Genomic DNA, 17,605 nt, shown 5'->3' with positions numbered 1-17,605 from the left:
GCACCTCAAGACATTAATGGTTCCCAAACTGGGTGCCACGGGTTGAAGATCCAGGACGAAAGAAAATGATTGTAGGACAATGTGATGGGTAAAACCATTGCTGGTGGCGGCCATCATATAATACGTGGACTAACACCACCACATCCCTGTCCCCATCACATAACTGACCCTAAGGATGACAGGTCAGCACATCCCTGTCCTCACCACATAACTGACCCTAAGGGTGACAAGTCAGCACATCCCTGTCCTCACCACATAACTGACCCTAAGGATGACAGGTCAGCACATCCCTGTCCTCACCACATAATTGACCCTAAGGATGACAGGTCAGCACATCCCTGTCCCCACCACATAACTGACCCTAAGGATGACAGGGGAGCACATCCCTGTCCCCACCACATAACTGACCCTAAGGGTGACAGGTCAGCACATCCCTGTCCTCACCACATAACTGACCCTAAGGAATACAGGTCAGCACATCCCTGTCCTCACCACATAACTGACCCTAAGGATGACAGGTCAGCACATCCCTGTCCCCACCACATAACTGACCCTAAGGATGACAGGTGAGCACATCCCTGTCCCCACCACATAACTGACCCTAAGGGTGACAGGTCAGCACATCCCTGTCCTCACCACATAACTGACCCTAAGGGTGACAGGTCAGCACATCCCTGTCCTCACCACATAACTGACCCTAAGGGTGACAGGTCAGCACATCCCTGTCCTCACCACATAACTGACCCTAAGGGTAACAGGTCAGCAGATCCCTGTCCTCACCACATAACTGACCCCAAGGATGACAGGTCAGCACAAAATTTATAATATTTTCTGAATTTCTCAATAAGATACGTTTGGCCTACAGATGTTGTGAAAAATAAAAATGCTGATACTTTGGGGCGCCAGGACTCACGAAAGTTAGGGAACCTCTGCATTAGCCGATTCCCATGGAAAACCAGCATTTGCCTGGTACAGTCTCTTGAAAATAATTCATTATCTAATCTGAACTATTGTCTCAATGGCATAGGATTTACCTTACATGGTTTTAAACTCTTATAGACCAACAACTCATTGCTTAATTATATTTCATTTTAGATTTATGTTTGGTCAGTCCTTTTTATGGACTATCACCCGTCATAACCATAGCCCAAGGCAAGTCTCTTCCCACCCCCACCCTCTATTCAAGGTGTTACCAGTGCAGCCATTAACGGATAAAGGACGCAGAGCAGACTCAATACACAAAGACTTATTTTATTCAAACAATGAACTTGAGAAATATAAAACGCAACATAAGATAAAACAGTAGCCCCTGGACCCTGTAACCTCACAGAAAAGGATGTCAGACCACCCTGGGTAAGATGTGGCAGCGATGTACAAACTGCGCGTTCACTATGAGGTCACTTCCAAGACCAATCTGTACAGTTAATGTGTAGACAGTGCTGGATGTAAAATATATTAAACAAAAGAAAAAAAAAAAAAAACCAAACAGCACAAAACCGCTTCTGCTGATCCAGTCTGCTGCCGTTTGTGGAATGATCACAAGTGTTCAAACTAAAACTAAAAGGACGTCGCAGGTTATAGACAGAATTGAAATCCGTTTATTGCCATTCTGTACAAATAATCCGTACACTTGTAAACTCTGCATGGAGGCTCCTACCGCACAGAACAAGGGGCAGCTGGAGACGGGGGTTTCCGTCATTTGCAGCACTGAACGCAGCCGCCAACAAGTTCCGTTTTCAAACCGGCCCCTCGCTGATTAGAGATGCATGCTGGTTTAAAGTGGTGGGTCGTTGCAATGAGGATGCTAGGGGTGGATTACTTTAGCGCTTTCTATAAAGGGGATCATTTTATTTACCTAACAAAACAAAAACAGAACAAAAACAAAAGCTTTATAACGGCTATGTAACAAGGCTGGTGACACAGGTGGTATGTGAGGCGCTGTGCGCGCAGACCACACGTGTAGGAAAGGCACCAGAGGTGCAGCACTGCAGTAACGTCGTCTGCTCACGCTGCCGGTAACACTCATTCGCAAGGCACCAATTCCCGGAAACTCATAACTCGGCGCCAACCATTCTCTGCTTTTCGTCAGCGTTGGGAGAGCAGGCACTCCAGGGGGAGAGGGGGGAGAAGCGTTTAGCTTGGAGAAGTAGCGTATGGCGATGGAAGGGAGCAGTCAGGTTCCGATGGTCCGCTCTTTGAGCGGGAGATCTGTCTGTCCCGTTTCCACAGAGGTGGCGAAACACGTCTGTGGTTCAGAGCATTAAAGGTCGTCGTTTCCTGGGAAAAAAAAAGTTGAGTGGGGAGAATAAACTGGGAAGGAATGTAGAATGATTTCCGGTACCCTCGGGGTAGATTCAGCTGCCTTACACCCCCTGTCGGTGTCAGACTGACCTGCAGTAGCAGGGGCACTACAGGGGGGCAAACAAGGAGTGCGTGTGAGGAGTGGTTGGTGCACTAGGTCCCCACTCAGAGCAGAGGGCTAACAGACATCACAGAGAGCGCGGATTGTATTCCGGGAGCTTTTTCAGCTTCTCTTTGTCCTGCTCAGTTTCATCCCGTGCAACAATCAGAGTGTGTGAGTAGCCCATAGCGACCTGGAGGGACAGGAATCAGAGAGTCAGAACACCACAAAGGGGGGGGGGGGGGGGGGGGGGCAGTGTGGTAACACGAGCCAGCAGCCGCCAACAGAAACTCACCTGCTCCGCATAGATGCCGTCTAACGTTTTTACTTCCTGAGCGGTGGTGGAGGATTTGGCCTTGTTGTCCCCGTAGCCCTGAGAAGAGTTTATATAAATTATTCCATGATGAAGGACCATGTCAGTACAGATGGTGATGGAGGTAGCATTCGCACTAGGCTGTTTTAGCGGGGCGCTGCGCCCTGCCCGATTTCAAACGGTAGAATGTTCCCTGTCCCCCTTGGCTGGGCCCCGCTAGAACAGCCCGGGGGTCCTGTCCCCACCCACGGGCCGCAGTGTCCGTATAGATATTACAGTCGGTGAATGGATGTTGTGCATATGCACACATCTATTTAGAGACATGAGCGCTTGGGGGCAAACCGGCATGACCTTAAGTGCTGGGCACGCCCCCAAGTGTGACGGAATGGGGGCACGTCTTACATTTTCCAGTGACCACTCCCCCCTTTTCGGGCACACGTGCGCCAGAGTGCCCTTTTCTCTAGGTCAGGCGCTGGAGGTGACCATTTCTCAGGCCAGGACACTGCGCAGACCCTTCCACTACAGGTAAATAACTGCAAACTACAGTGACATGTTGGGTGGCAAGAGATCCCTTTATAAACCAAACGCCCACATACCGGCTGACAAGCAGATCGTTTTAGAAGCAGGTTGAATAGAGAGGATCTAATACTGGGATCAGGACTGTTTAGCCAATTACATTTGTAGTTTTAAGTGGAATTGCCTTTTTAAGGCTTCATCTAGGTATAATTGTGCAACCTTTCAATATAACGGTAGATCGTAATAAAGGAAGTATTCGCTGGGCATAAGTTGCGATGAGTGCGGTCGGTTCACCAAGTCCGTAACCAGACTTACCAGCTCTCCAAAGGTTGGTGAGGGTCCCCAGCTGATAGTGCTTTCATCTGCTGCCAATATAATACTGCTTTTTCTGGAAGGCAAGGGATGAACGCAAAAGGTTAGAGCAGTAGAGGTGGCGACGTACGCATTACACCAACTATACAGCGGACAATCAGAACATGGCGCTGAGCTAGGTCTCATTGCTAAGACACTGCACTTATATTACAAGCCGTGGCACTAACCCAGAAGTAAACCCAGGCTAAGAGATTAGTAAAATGGACAAAATCCCCCCCCTTCCATAAATCGCAACGGCATAGGATGTTCTTCTCTTTATCAGTATGGGGTAATCAGTGACAACAACAGTACGATTACACCACATGTAACTCAGATATTTCACGTTCGCATCAGAAATCACACTAAAACAAATTCTGTTCCACGCGGCTCTAGAACCTGACACTATTCACCCATCGCTAGGTCGTTTCGTCTCCTACACACACTCACCCACAGGCCAAGTTCCGAACCTTCCAGCCACACAGATCCTGCACACTTTTGGGGTACATAGTGGAATCACGAGAGGTGTTTGTAGCTCCCCAGAAGAACAGTCCACCTGAACGTTAAAAAAGACTGGTTAGTTCAAATGGACATTGGTTTCTAGCACCAGACCCGTCCCTCAAAGGAAGGTCCAAAAGTTTAAAACTTGGAAACTTTCAATACTCACCCATCTCGCTGACGGCAAAAGAGCAGGTAGCGCCAGCATAGATCTGAGCGGCTCCGCGCCCCGGGAAGTCAAACAGTTTGACGAGTCGCGGGACCATCTCATCTTTCTGCTCAGTGTGGCCCAGCCGGCCATACCCACCAAAGCCCCAGGAGAAGACTCGTTTCTGCGAGTCCAGCACCAGCTGGAGAAAAACAAAAAGGTTACTCCGGAGGTGGTAACCTCAGCGGTAACTCCATAATACATCCCACGCCAACTACACATCATGTGACCGATAAAAGTTACTGACTGCCAGGAGGCCGCAGGTTTCATCTACTAGGTCCCTCAGTAGACAATGTAGTAGTATTCTGAGCAGCGGCAAGTGGTGACCGGGATGGAGGCCGACATGACAGGGAATCAGGTCTGCTCCCTTTCAGAGCTGTTACTGTATCTATAAAAGTAATCTGTTGCCGTGGATACAGGTTTCCTATCGCTAATCAGCTTCAACATCTCCGACTTTAGGTTTTTACGGTTCTTAAATAAGCAGCTTAATCTACAACTTTGATTTTCATGAATAAGGCCAGTTAAATAAAGATGTATTCACACACATTTCCCATATCGCAGTTCAGCAAGGTGCAAACTATTGGTCTCTTAATTGCATACATAAGTTAACTACAGACAGGTGGTCTCAGAATAAAGAACACAACTTTATGGAATAGTCTTCTGGTTCTGATAAACTCTGCATACACAATATTTATTAACTGCAGTTTGTGCAGAGCTAAGTGTGAGGGAAGGTGCAGTTTTCTGTACTTCAGCTAGGTGGCAGCTCATCTGCCCATCACGGTTCCCAGTCAACACCAGACTGATGCTATAATGTAGGGGTGGGGAACCTTTTTTCTGCTGAAGGCCATTTTTGATATAAACAACATTATTTGCGGGCCCGATGCAGACCATGCCCCCTGTACATGACATCACAATGGGGCGGGCCACACTCGCCAGTGATTACAGCAATGCCCAGAGCAACCTCACGATGATCTGGGGAGCTCTAAGGGCAGCAGTGTGACCATCTGAAGTGCCCTAAGGATGCCCCAGGCAGCACTGCTGCATAGATTCTGGCTGCAGTGAGCCATTCTAGGCACCCGGCTAGCCAGATGAGGCTAGCAGAAAAAAGCTCAGAGGGACAGACCAAATTATTCTGAGGGCCTTATATGGCCCCTGGGCCTGAGGTTCCCCATCCCTGCTATAATGGTCCTTTATAAAAGACGTGTCCTCATACACCTAGCCTAAATATGCCATACGGCGCCAGATGCCTGGGACGAGTAAGTCGCCAGGACCCATGGGACTCTGCTTTGCTCCAAGCATTTTACCAAAATAATCAGCACAGTTTGTCGCATGTTTATGACTTAGGGCCGTATTCAAATAGAGGCGAAAAGCTGCGATCGGCAAAAATGTTTCGACGATGCGCGGTTTTCGCCTGTTTAAAAGTATCGCCATATTCAATTCCAGGACGTTTTCACCTAGGCTAAACTTTATAGGCAAAAAACAGGCGATCTTTTCTCCTGCCTTTTGCTGGAGAAACTAAGTGCAAATTCCATTTTTTGAGCACAAATGGGGGGGCGGAGGGGGGACTTGGTTCAGAGCCTTTGGAGACCCCACCTAATGACTAATTAGGAAAAAAAATTTGATATCTATCTTAACTCACCCCAAAAGAAACATGTCATTTTTGGGACGAAAACGTAAAGTGTTAGAAAATGGGTAAAAAGCAGTGGGCCTGGTATTTTGGGGGGCTAATCATTTTTCCACACTTGTGCAAACATGCATATAACAGCCCTCTGACTCAACATAAGCTCACAATACTTTTATTAGGACTATTAATACTCTTCTATATTGATTCCCAGGGTCAGCAAAGCTTTTTATGGGGTACAGTGATTTCCCCAAAATACCCTGTCCTTTTCACTAGTTTTATTACATTTGCATATCAGACTTTGCAACCCGTTTTTTGGAATTGAATAGGGCGAAAAGCGTGGACGCGCATGGTGAAAACATCGCGTCCAAACAGGCGAAATAGTGCTTTTCGCCAAACCGGACTTTTCGCCTCTAATTGAATTCGGTCAGATGACGTATTTTCGGGCAAAAAGATGCTCGGATTAGCTCAGGGCCTGGCATGCCGAGAAGGGCCGTTTGTCACAACTGCAGCAATAGTGTATGAGAATACATCTGTATATACAGCTTGCATGGTTCGGAGAAGTCCTCACCGAATGGTTTATGCCGCAGGCAATGTCTCTCACTACCACATTTGGCACAGGCAGGACTTGGCCATCCTTTGTCTTCTCTATGAATATGGCAATTCTGCGCGGTATCAGCTCGCAGTCATATTCTATTCGCTGCGCCCGGGCTATGTACTTTCCGTCAGAGTTGTGACCTGTTCCCGGGAGACAAAGAGGAGACCAAATAGTTAACACACAGGACTAGGAAATCCACCAACACCGGCTGTATGGGAAAGAAGATCCGTGCTTTCATTACCTAACTGTCCATACTCGGGGCAGCCGAAAGAGTAGAGGTTTCCTTTACAGTCCATGATCATACTGAACTCCGCCCCGCAGGACACTTTAGTGATGGGCTGCCCGTTATACAGGATCTAAGAGACGGGCAGATACACGAGCTGTTCATTTGGTGAGATCACACAAAAGAGCAAACAGGATATCAGTGTCTGCAGCTGGGCCGTTACCTGAGCCGGACTAGATACCGCGTCAGTCTTATTCCCCAGACCAAGCTGACCCATTTTATTTTCTCCAAAGGCGAATACTGATCCGGTTTCTGGAAAGAGGAAAGCGCAGAGTTTGCAGACACACAATCCTCAGAGCGGCTCCCAGGAGAGCAGCCACAGACAACCCTGTTACCTGTCAGCGCCAGCGTGTGGTTCCTCCCACAGGACGCGTACACAAATGCTTCATCCTTCAGACTCTCAATGAGTTTAGGGGCATCCGCTCGTTTTATGTCTCCGTGGCCCAGCTGGCCTTTCTCATTGCGCCCTAAAAGGGAAAAACAGAGGCCGCTTATAATACAAAACCACCACAAGTAGCCAGAAAGCTCTGTAAGTGTCCATAAAGTTATTGGTTTGTAGCAAAATAAATTATAATGCAGGGGTCAGGGAACATTTTTACCTTTTACCCCAAAATATATTTAGATACGTCGACATTACCCCCCTTGATTTGAAAGGAAAGAAATCATAGTAGTGCCCCCATGTAGTGCCGCTTGTACAAAAAAAAAAAACACTTACCTTAATCCCCGCTCCTGCATTCGCCGCCGTCCTGTCCGCCCGGCTGCTCCTCGGAACTATGGGAGAGACGTCACTCCCATAGTGCGCATGGAGAGAGCCGGAAGCTGGAGTTCAGAAGAGAACTCCAGCCTCCGGCTAACGTGGCGCTGCAGGGAAGGAGCCGGGCACCCGCTGGTAATAACATCTCAGCGGGCATCCGGCTTAGAGCCTCCCTGCGGCACAGCCGGGCATGCATATGATCATATTATAGAATGATTCATATGCATGCCCCGCTGTCCGTTCATTACCCCCAGGAATTAAATTTTTACCCCATGTGGGGTAATTTACCCCTGTTACCTGACCACTGTTATAATGTAACACAATATATATATATATGAGAGATTTTAAGAAGAAGCTACAATACCTAATGCCAGGCATTCAGAATAAGGTCATCGCACTACACATCTCAAATGGACTGAAGGGGAACAGTTCTCCATCAACTCTACAAAACCGTATATGTATGTCCAAATTTCTGCTTTAATTGTTAGGGCTCGATTCAATTCAACACGAATTGAACAGCGCTCGGAATGAGCTGCCGCAGCTATTCAATTCAGCGCACTGCTAAGCCAGACTAAGGATTGCTTCTCGCAACCCTCCTGGTATGCGAGCAGAAATCCGACAAAAGTACAGGGGCGATGCGGTTTTCTGCCCTTAACGTGGCGGAAACAGCATCGCGCCAGGAAGTTTAGTCGGAAAAAGCCCATTCACCTGACTAGACAACCTGTTTAAGGCGCGAGAGAACTGGCATTCCCCGACCTGACAGCGCGCAGAATTAAATAGCTCCGGGAGCTCCCTGCCGATGCGATTTAATTTGTGTTCAATTGAATCGAACCCTGAATCATTTCACAGCAAATAATGTGGCCATTTGCCTCAAACTAAAGATTATAAAATATCAGGGAAAGGTTCAGGTTGGAGTGGAAGATGATTGGGTATATTTTGATTAGTGGCTAAACCACACCCACAATAAAACAAACAATTTTCACTCCATAATAAGCAACACATTGTTCTAATGTCTCCTGAAATTTCAGCTAATAGCTAATGAATAGATCTCACTGGGCAGCTACACTAAAGCTATGTACACACGTAAAAATTTTCTGTCCAACCATCCAACTAGTTGACTGGTTGGAATGAAAATCTGGTAATGTATGGGAGTAACTGATGATCAGCAATTTGCTCCTAAATGCCAGAAAACAGATGAAAATGACGTCAGACAAGTTTGTTAAATGTTTGATCTAAACAATTTGTTCAAACAACAGTTTTTGTCCATTTTCAAGCGTTTGGGAGCAAATTGCTGATTGTCATTTGCTTTCATCCCTCACCAGATTTTCATTCCAACTAATCACCTAGTTGGATGGTTGGGACAGATAATCTTTACGTGTGTACCCAGCTTAAGTTCACCTTATTAGAAGTCTGCAGCACTTACCCCAACTCCACAACTGGCCCTCGGTGGTAATAAGCAGACTGTGAGCAGCACAAGGACCAGAAGCGACAGATCGGACTTGTATTCCCGACAGGCAGCCATATCTGTGTGGCCCCCACAGGTTCTGGCCCAAGTTACGATAGGCAGCTGAAAAGAAGAAAACAAGTCGTCTGGGTGTAAGACAACTACATAAACTAGTGTAAAAGACCAACTCAGAGCTAATACTGGTCCTGATTCAGAGCCGGACGCTCTGACAGATCGCTCGCTCTGAATCAGGGCCGTCCTTGTTTTTTAGAACGGCCTCCTGGCCGCTCGTATAGCTGTGGGTGACCACCCACAGCTATTGCGAGCGGCCATGATGATGGTCGCGATGGTCAAGGCCATCGCGACCATCAGGCTTGCGACGAGACCCTTGTGGTAGGGTCTCGTTGCAGCAAGCCCCAGAGAGCTTTTGGTTTTAACAGAGCCAAAATCTCTCCCACTGACATTACTTGTGATGTCAGTGGGGCCGCCCCCAACCCGCTTGCGAGCAGGTCTGAATCCATCCCACTAGGATGAGACATTATAAGCCATCCAGAAAAGTCCCATTTTATCTGCAACAGAAATAAGGTTTATGGCCAAGTGAGGTCAACTAGGAGGAAAATACATCCAGTCACCATTATAACAGAAAATACCCCCATACATATTATTTCATTAAATGTTCTGTGCAAATCTACTTTTTAAGCCTAGTTATTAACAGATCACCCTCTCCCTTCCTCACAACTCGGTCCTCCTCCCCCCAGTTGTAATCCTTTTATGGGCCAATCAACCCTTTTTGGGCTAACAAAAGCCTTAATTCCCCGGCCAGTCCAGGTCTACGATACCTTTGTGTAACCAGGAAATCTGGACTTGGGACTTCTGGTAGTAGTTTAATACAAATAAAAAACACCAATAAAAAAAAATAGGCAAAGCATGGGCTAACTATTGACGGAGGTGGCTACCGCTGACAGCCAGTGCGGTTACAGCCAACGATAAATAGGTAAAACCCTATTGAAAGACGTTTTTCCCGGAGATAGGGTTTTTCGGAGGGTCAAAAACAGGACTCTACGTCTTCAAGAAAACCCCCTCGTGCTCCTTCTTTCCTACACATTGGAAATATTACGCTTCGGCATAGTTTTGGCTTTGTAACTCCTGCTCCATTAAGTAACCCTTCTCTGACCGAATGCAGGGGGATCTGCGGAATATTTAGGTAGCTACAGAACCGGCGTGGCCTAGTAAATAAATTGATCTGACGCACCTTGCTGTTTAGGCACTTCTTTACGTCCAATCAGGTCCCAGTTGGTAGCTCCAAAGATTAAGAGTTGACCTTTCGCTTTAGAGCCTTCAAGTTTCTGGAAGAAAGCAGAACGACGAACGTGGCTGAATACAAAATACAGATGACTTTCTGCCAACTCAAAGTATGAGGCTCTGCCCGCATCCATACGGCAGCATGTAGGCACATGGTATATATAAGGTGGAGTCTTTGAAGAATACAATAATCAACTTCAAAGAGGGAGGGAGGGCGGACAAGTTCCAGCATGGCGGACACCAGTCAAAGTGACTAGTCCCAATACGAAACGTTTCTCTTCCGTCATTATTCCAGATTAGAATGAATAAGTTCTCAGAGATGACTGAACTGTGGCGAGTTACATCTCTCTCGTCACTTGTTCATATGACTTTATAGCCGCGATGGGCTGTGTCCGGCGTCAGCAGGTCTCACCACGTCTCATTCTGGGACAGAACCCAGTAATGAGTATTTGCAGATATTGGTAGTTATGTATATAGTTAGGATAAAATGGACACCTATGACTAATAATAATAATGTGGTGCTTACAATGATCAGATCATCCACCCAACATAAATAAGAAGTTCGCCAATATTTAAATGCATTACACAGCCAAACCTGATATTAATAAGAATGATAATACTATATAATGTATATATAATATACAATAAGGGTGTCTCACAATCTTGCAGTGCTGTCACATACTAGATAATACTGTATAATAATATAATCTATAAGGGTGCCTCACGATCTTCTCCTTGCTGTGCTCGGGCACACATTATAGATAATAGCACTATGTAATAATAATAATAATATTAGAAATGATATAATAGTGTCTCATGATCTTCTCCTTGCTGTGCTCGGGTATGTATAATAGATAGATATCTATCTACGTTTAGTCCAGCACTCCCTTTCCATAAGATATTGTCCTGCTCCCGGTGCCCTCCTTTGGGGTACGAATCCCCCACAACATAAAAGTACAATGCTGGCGGCACTCAGGAGACTCATCCAAAAGTAGATATATGTGCTTTAATCAACTTCTCGGGGCATGAAAGCCCCTTCCTCAGGATACACAACATGTTGATTAAAGCACATATATTTACTTTTGGATGAAAGTCTCCTGAGTACCGCCAGCATTGTATACATACTAAATAAAAATATTATATATATATAATATTAGCTATAATGTAATAATCTTCTCACGATCTTCTCCTTGCTGTGCTTGGGCACACATAATAACACTATGTAATATATAATAAGTGTGTCTCACGATCTTCTACTTGCTGTACTCAGGCTCACATTACAGATAATAGCACTATGTAATAATAATAATAATATATAATAATAATAATGTGTCTCACGATCTTCTCCTTGCTGTTCTCAGGCACACATTATAGATAATAGCACTATGTAATAATATAGGTGCCTCACGATCTTCTCAGGCACATTATAGATAATAGCACTATGTAATAATAATAATAATAATAATAATATAATAATAAAGGTGCCTCGCGATCTTCACCTTGCTGTGCTCAGGCTCACATAGCACTATGTAATAATAATAATAACAACATTATAATACAGGTGCCTCACGATCTTCGCCTTGCTTTGCTCAGGCACACATTATAGATAATTGCACTATGTAATAATAATATATAATAGCAGTATGTAATAATAAATATATATATAATAATAAAGGTGTCTCACGATCTTCTCCTTGCTGTTCTCAGGCACACATTATAGATAATAGCACTATGTAATAATAATAATAATAATAATAAATATATATATATATATATATATATATATATATATTAGCAGTATGTAATAATATATATATATAATAATAGCACTGTATAATAATAATATATATAATAATAGCACTATATAATAATAATAATATATAATAGCACTGTATAATAATAATATATATATAATAATAGCACTGTATAATAATAATATATATATAATAATAAAGGTGCCTCACGATCTTCTCCTTGCTGTTCTCAGGCACACATTAGATAATAGCACTATGTAATAATAATAATAATAATAATAATAAATATATATATATATATATATATATATATATATATATATATATATATTAGCAGTATGTAATAATATATATATATATATAATAATAGCACTGTATAATAATAATATATATAATAATAGCACTATATAATAATAATAATATATAATAGCACTGTATAATAATAATATATATATAATAATAAAGGTGCCTCACGATCTTCTCCTTGCTGTTCTCAGGCACACATTAGATAATAGCACTATGTAATAATAATAATAATATATATATATATATATATATATATATATATATATATATATATTAGCAGTATGTAATAATATATATATATATATATATAATAATAGCACTGTATAATAATAATATATATAATAATAGCACTGTATAATAATAATAATATATAATAGCACTGTATAATAATAATATATATATAATAATAAAGGTGCCTCACGATCTTCTCCTTGCTGTTCTCAGGCACACATTAGATAATAGCACTATGTAATAATAATAATAATATATATATATATATATATATATATATATATATATATATATATTAGCAGTATGTAATAATATATATATATATAATAATAGCACTGTATAATAATAATATATATAATAATAGCACTGTATAATAATAATATATATATAATAATAAAGGTGCCTCACGATCTTCTCCTTGCTGTGCTCGGGCTCGGTGACGATAACAGCCGCAGCCGGGGCTTTGCCGGTTCCCTTGCCGGGTCCCCGCTTACTGTTCGGGCCCTGGAAGCCGCCGTCGGACCCCGTGCTCCCGTCCAGGTCGTCGTCGTCGCTGCTGAACTCATCGCGGTCTCTCTTCCTACCCGAGGCCGCGGCCTTCTTCCGGCCTCCAGGCCGGGCGGCTCCATTCCCGGGGCCCGCTGTCACCTTCTTCCTGGGCATGGTCGCTGGATGCGGGTCACTGATGGGGAGAGAGACGGTGAGACCCGGGCCAAGGGGGAGCCCGCCACCACCGGGTGCCCGGGCATCAGCACTCACACCTCAGACAAAGAGCCCGGGACACGGGGGTGGGGAGGGGGCGCACACCCGCACATAATACACCCCACAGAGAGGCAGCGGGGACACGGGGGTGGGGAGGGGGCGCACACCCGCACATAATACACCCCACAGAGAGGCAGCGGGGACACAGCGCCCCAAACATCATATACCCCCTCACAGGGGCAGGATCCACATCATCACCCAGGGGAACAGGGCCCCCAAACTACAAAGAACCCCCTAAGTACACTTGATTAGCCCCCCTCACTCAGACAGGGCCTACTCATAGTACCCCAAATTAGATACATCCCCACAGAGCCCCATATATAGACCCCCAAATCTCGTCATTCCAAACACACCCCAAATATTACTTACATAAACAAGGCCGGCACATAGATCCTATAAAGAACCCCCCAGTATCTGCACAGACCCCCAAATTCCCTCAGGATACCAAACACCCCAAATATCACACTTTTAGTCTAAGCCGGACACAATCCCTACATAGAACCCCCAGATCTCCTGTGATACCAAACATACCCCAAGCAGACTCACAGGACCCCAATATCCTGGTTCCCCGCAGATAGTCCCCCAACATGCGCCAAATATCACACTCACACAAGGCCACACAGACCCCGCACAGAAGCCCCAATTGTCTAGGTTCTCCCAATTCTCCAGAGCCGCATATAGACCCCCATATTTTCTGTGATACCCAACACACCCCAAATATCACACTCAGAGACAAGGCCGCACACAGATCCCCCAGAGCCTGCACATAGACCCCCACATTTTCTGTGATACAAAATATACCTCAAAACATCAGAGCCCGCACAGAACCCCCAGGTTCCCACCAACCCAGAGATTTTGGCTCTTACACTTCCCACCAAACATATAGAAAATATCCCCCTAACCCCACAGACATGGGCCAATAGACCCCCCCCCCTCCCTCAAATGTAACCACCTCTCTCACACCCCGGACCACCCAGACCTCCAGACACTAAATGCACCATAGAAATTACCTTACCCATTCCCAGGGTAGGGCTCGCTTACAGCCCCCCAGAAACAGATAACCCACCACCCCCAGAGAGTACAAACTCATCCCACAAAGTGATCAAACAGCTCCCCACACAGGCCAGGGAGCACAAACACCCACGCCGGTCCCTTTAACAGACATTACCCTTTATATGGCGCCACAAAGGTTCAGCAGCGCCTTACACAGTACATAAATCAGCATACAAGAAAAAAACAGTAATACAAAACAATGCAGGACCAGGACATGGTTTATACTTTATACACATAGCTGCATAACACAAGCAGCAGGGCCTCAGCAAGCAGGTGTTAGGTGCCAAATGGGGAGTTAGGCGTGCATGGTAGTATAAGTAGGGGAGACAAAGCACATGAGGGCCCTGCTCATGAGAGCTTACATTCTAAAGGCGGAGGACATCACTGGTAATTACATCCATCCAACAACAAAACTTACAGCAATGTAACAAAGCACAGAAAGTACCCAGTGCCCACCGACCTACAGTAGCCCCAATTACCCCCTGCAGTGCAGACCTCATCACACAGGATTATTCCCCCCTCATTCACATACTACAGAAACAAAGACCACCAATGGTGTAATGCCGGTTACCACCATGCATCCCCCTTATATAAACGTCGCTGCCCCTAAATCCATTCATATTCCCAAATATCATTCATGGAGGCCATGGGGGGGCTAAGCCTGAAACCCCTGAACTAGCCATATATAACATGTAGATCAGCTGCGTCCGTGTGTTCTATGGGGCTACCCTGGCTGAACCCACCTAGGCCCAGAGCACCCCCCTTACACTGCATCCACAATCCACAGCCACTCGCCCCATACAGCCCCTGCGTAAAGTCAGAGCACCCGCGACACTTCACCCTCAGCCACTCACCCCATACAACCCTCACAAAGTCAGAACCCCAATACCCTGCACCCCCAGTCCCCACAAAGATACCCTAACCCTCCAATCTACAGATTCCCTCTGGATAGCCCCCACATAGAGAGCCCCCTACATCCCCCTCCCCCAAGCCACATCCCCCACATTAAGTCAAACATAAAACCCTGCACCCACAAATCCAAATCCTCCTACCCTGCACCACCAATCCACAGCCCCCACAAGTCAGAACCCCAAAACTCTGCACCCACATCCCCCTACCCTGCACTCTCCAGTCCACAGCCTCCACAAAGACACAAAACACCCTAACCCCCCTAATCTACAGCTTCCCTCTGTGGACAGCCCCCACAATCCACATCCCCACAAACTCATAAACCCAAAACCCTGCACCCACATCCCCCACAGTCAGAACCACAAAACTGTGCACCCACAATCCACATCCCCCCTACCCTGCACCTCCCGGTCCACAGCCCCCCCAAAGTAAGATACCCTAACCCCCCCAATCTACAGCTTCACTCTCTGGACAGCCCCCACATAAAGGGCCCCCTACCCACATCCCCCACAAAATCATAACCCCAAAACCCTGCACCCACAAATCCACATCCCCCTACCCTGCACCACCAATCCACAGCCCCCACAAGTCAGAACCCCAAAACTCTGCACCCACATCCCCCTACCCTGCACTCCCCAGTCCACAGCCTCCACAAAACACCCTAACCCCCCTAATCTACAGCTTCCCTCTGTGGACAGCCCCCACAATCCACATCCCCACAAACTCATAAACCCAAAACCCTGCACCCACATCCCCCACAGTCAGAACCACAAAACTGTGCACCCACAATCCACATCCCCCCTACCCTGCACCTCCCGGTCCACAGCCCCCCCAAAGTAAGATACCCTAACCCCCCCAATCTACAGCTTCACTCTCTGGACAGCCCCCACATAAAGGGCCCCCTACCCACATCCCCCACAAAATCATAACCCCAAAACCCTGCACCCACAAATCCACATCCCCCTACCCTGCACCACCAATCCACAGCCCCCACAAGTCAGAACCCCAAAACTCTGCACCCACATCCCCCTACCCTGCACTCCCCAGTCCACAGCCTCCACAAAACACCCTAACCCCCCCAATCTACAGCTTCCCTCTGTGGACAGCCCCCACATAAAGGGCCCCCTACCCACATCCCCCACATAAAATCATAACCCCAAAACCCTGCACCCACAAATCCACATCCCCCTACCCTGCACCCGTAAATCCACAGCTTTCAAAGTCAGAGCCATCCTAACCCCTTAAACTACAGTTCCCCTCCCCGTACAGCCCCCACTTATAGGTAGAGCCCCCTACCCTGCGCCCCCATATAACCCCACTGCCCTCACATAAAGTCAGAGCATCCTTACCTTACAAGCCCCGTACAGCCAGCACATTAAAGCAGAGCCCCCCTAGTCCTGCACCACACGGGCCCCGTCCTCTAAGCCTCGGACCCCCCCCCCCCTAATCTCACACCCCCTGTGACCCCCTTTTGTCCTGGGTCCAGTGCCCACGACCCGCCAGGTCGGTTACCTGCTCCAAGCCGGGTATGGGGGGCTGTCCTGCGGGCGATGCTCCGGGTGTGTGCGGGGCAGAGTGCCGGCCCTTTGTCAGGAGACGCTGCCCGGCTGAGTGATGGGAACAATAGGACCAGTGTGTGTGTGTGTGTCCTCCCCGGCACCACGTGTCCCCGCCCCCCACTTCCTGCCCGGACACACAGCACAGAGCGGAGCCCCTCCCCCCCGCCGCCCCGGGGGCCGCTCACCTGATCGTGGTCCCGGCCTCTGATGTACCGCCGACTCCCGGCACTCACACCAAACACAAGCACATGGAGAGCAGCGAGAGCCGGGGAGACCAGGCGGGCCCTACGCCCAACAGCGGCCCCTAGCGGCGGGGGGAGCGCACTGCAGCGCCTGCATGCTTCCCACAGGCCTTCATCATCCATCATCATCATTATACCATATAACAGTCACCATCAGACAGATCTATTCTATTCATAATAACAGAGCTGTACCGGCACAGGGAGGACAGGACAGATAGCTTCATGTGCACTGTAACTAATACTTATTTACTTGTGATAATTATGGGGTGGTGTGTATAGCCAAATGCCCATGTGGGCTCCCATAATGCATCGTTAGGCGTCTAAAAGCCCCCATACATCAGAGATTGATTGCAGCAATCGTGCAATTTGCAATCGATTGTGTATTAAAATCTTCCCCTTTTTCAATCGATTGCGGAATTGCCACAATCGATTGAAAAAGGGAAACATTTTTATACACAATCGATTGCAAATTTGCACGGTTGCTGCAATCAATTGCTGATGTA

At 46.6% G+C, this 17,605-nt stretch overlaps 1 protein-coding gene across 2 annotated transcripts; it reads right to left on the bottom strand.

The window, feature by feature from the left end:
• Positions 1 to 1,234: 1,234 nt before the first annotated feature.
• RCC2 (regulator of chromosome condensation 2) lies at positions 1,235 to 17,153 on the bottom strand. Of its 2 annotated transcripts, none has more exons than XM_088463206.1 (13): positions 17,046 to 17,153; positions 12,986 to 13,259; positions 10,237 to 10,330; positions 8,964 to 9,107; positions 7,122 to 7,253; positions 6,950 to 7,038; positions 6,745 to 6,859; positions 6,477 to 6,643; positions 4,246 to 4,426; positions 4,029 to 4,134; positions 3,546 to 3,618; positions 2,697 to 2,774; positions 1,235 to 2,594 (listed from the first exon to the last, which is right to left on the bottom strand). In XM_088463206.1, the coding sequence occupies exons 2-13, from the start codon at positions 13,238 to 13,240 to the stop codon at positions 2,490 to 2,492; spliced, it is 1,539 nt and encodes a 512-aa protein (XP_088319332.1). In that variant the 5' UTR covers positions 13,241 to 13,259; positions 17,046 to 17,153; the 3' UTR covers positions 1,235 to 2,489. The 2 variants fall into 2 exon arrangements, with proteins under 2 accessions (XP_088319332.1, XP_088319331.1); XM_088463205.1 differs by lacking the exon at positions 17,046 to 17,153 and adding an exon at positions 16,814 to 16,989.
• Between the last annotated feature and the right edge of the window lie 452 nt (positions 17,154 to 17,605).

The sequence above is a fragment of the Taudactylus pleione genome, unplaced genomic scaffold (genome assembly GCF_031769625.1).
Source record: "Taudactylus pleione unplaced genomic scaffold, aTauple2 ptg001334l, whole genome shotgun sequence".
Lineage (NCBI taxonomy): Eukaryota > Metazoa > Chordata > Amphibia > Anura > Myobatrachidae > Taudactylus > Taudactylus pleione.
This window is presented reverse-complemented; position numbering and strand designations above follow the sequence as displayed.

Excerpts from the sequence above, each read along its gene's own strand:
- RCC2 (XM_088463206.1), bottom strand. The coding sequence starts at position 13,240 with ATGCCCAGGAAGAAGGTGACAGCGGGCCCCGGGAATGGAGCCGCCCGG. Across the intron at positions 7,039-7,121 it reads CCACACGCTGGCGCTGACAG|AAACCGGATCAGTATTCGCC; the intron begins GTAACAGGGTTG and ends TCCTCTTTCCAG. Across the intron at positions 6,860-6,949 it reads CGGTATCTAGTCCGGCTCAG|ATCCTGTATAACGGGCAGCC; the intron begins GTAACGGCCCAG and ends CCCGTCTCTTAG.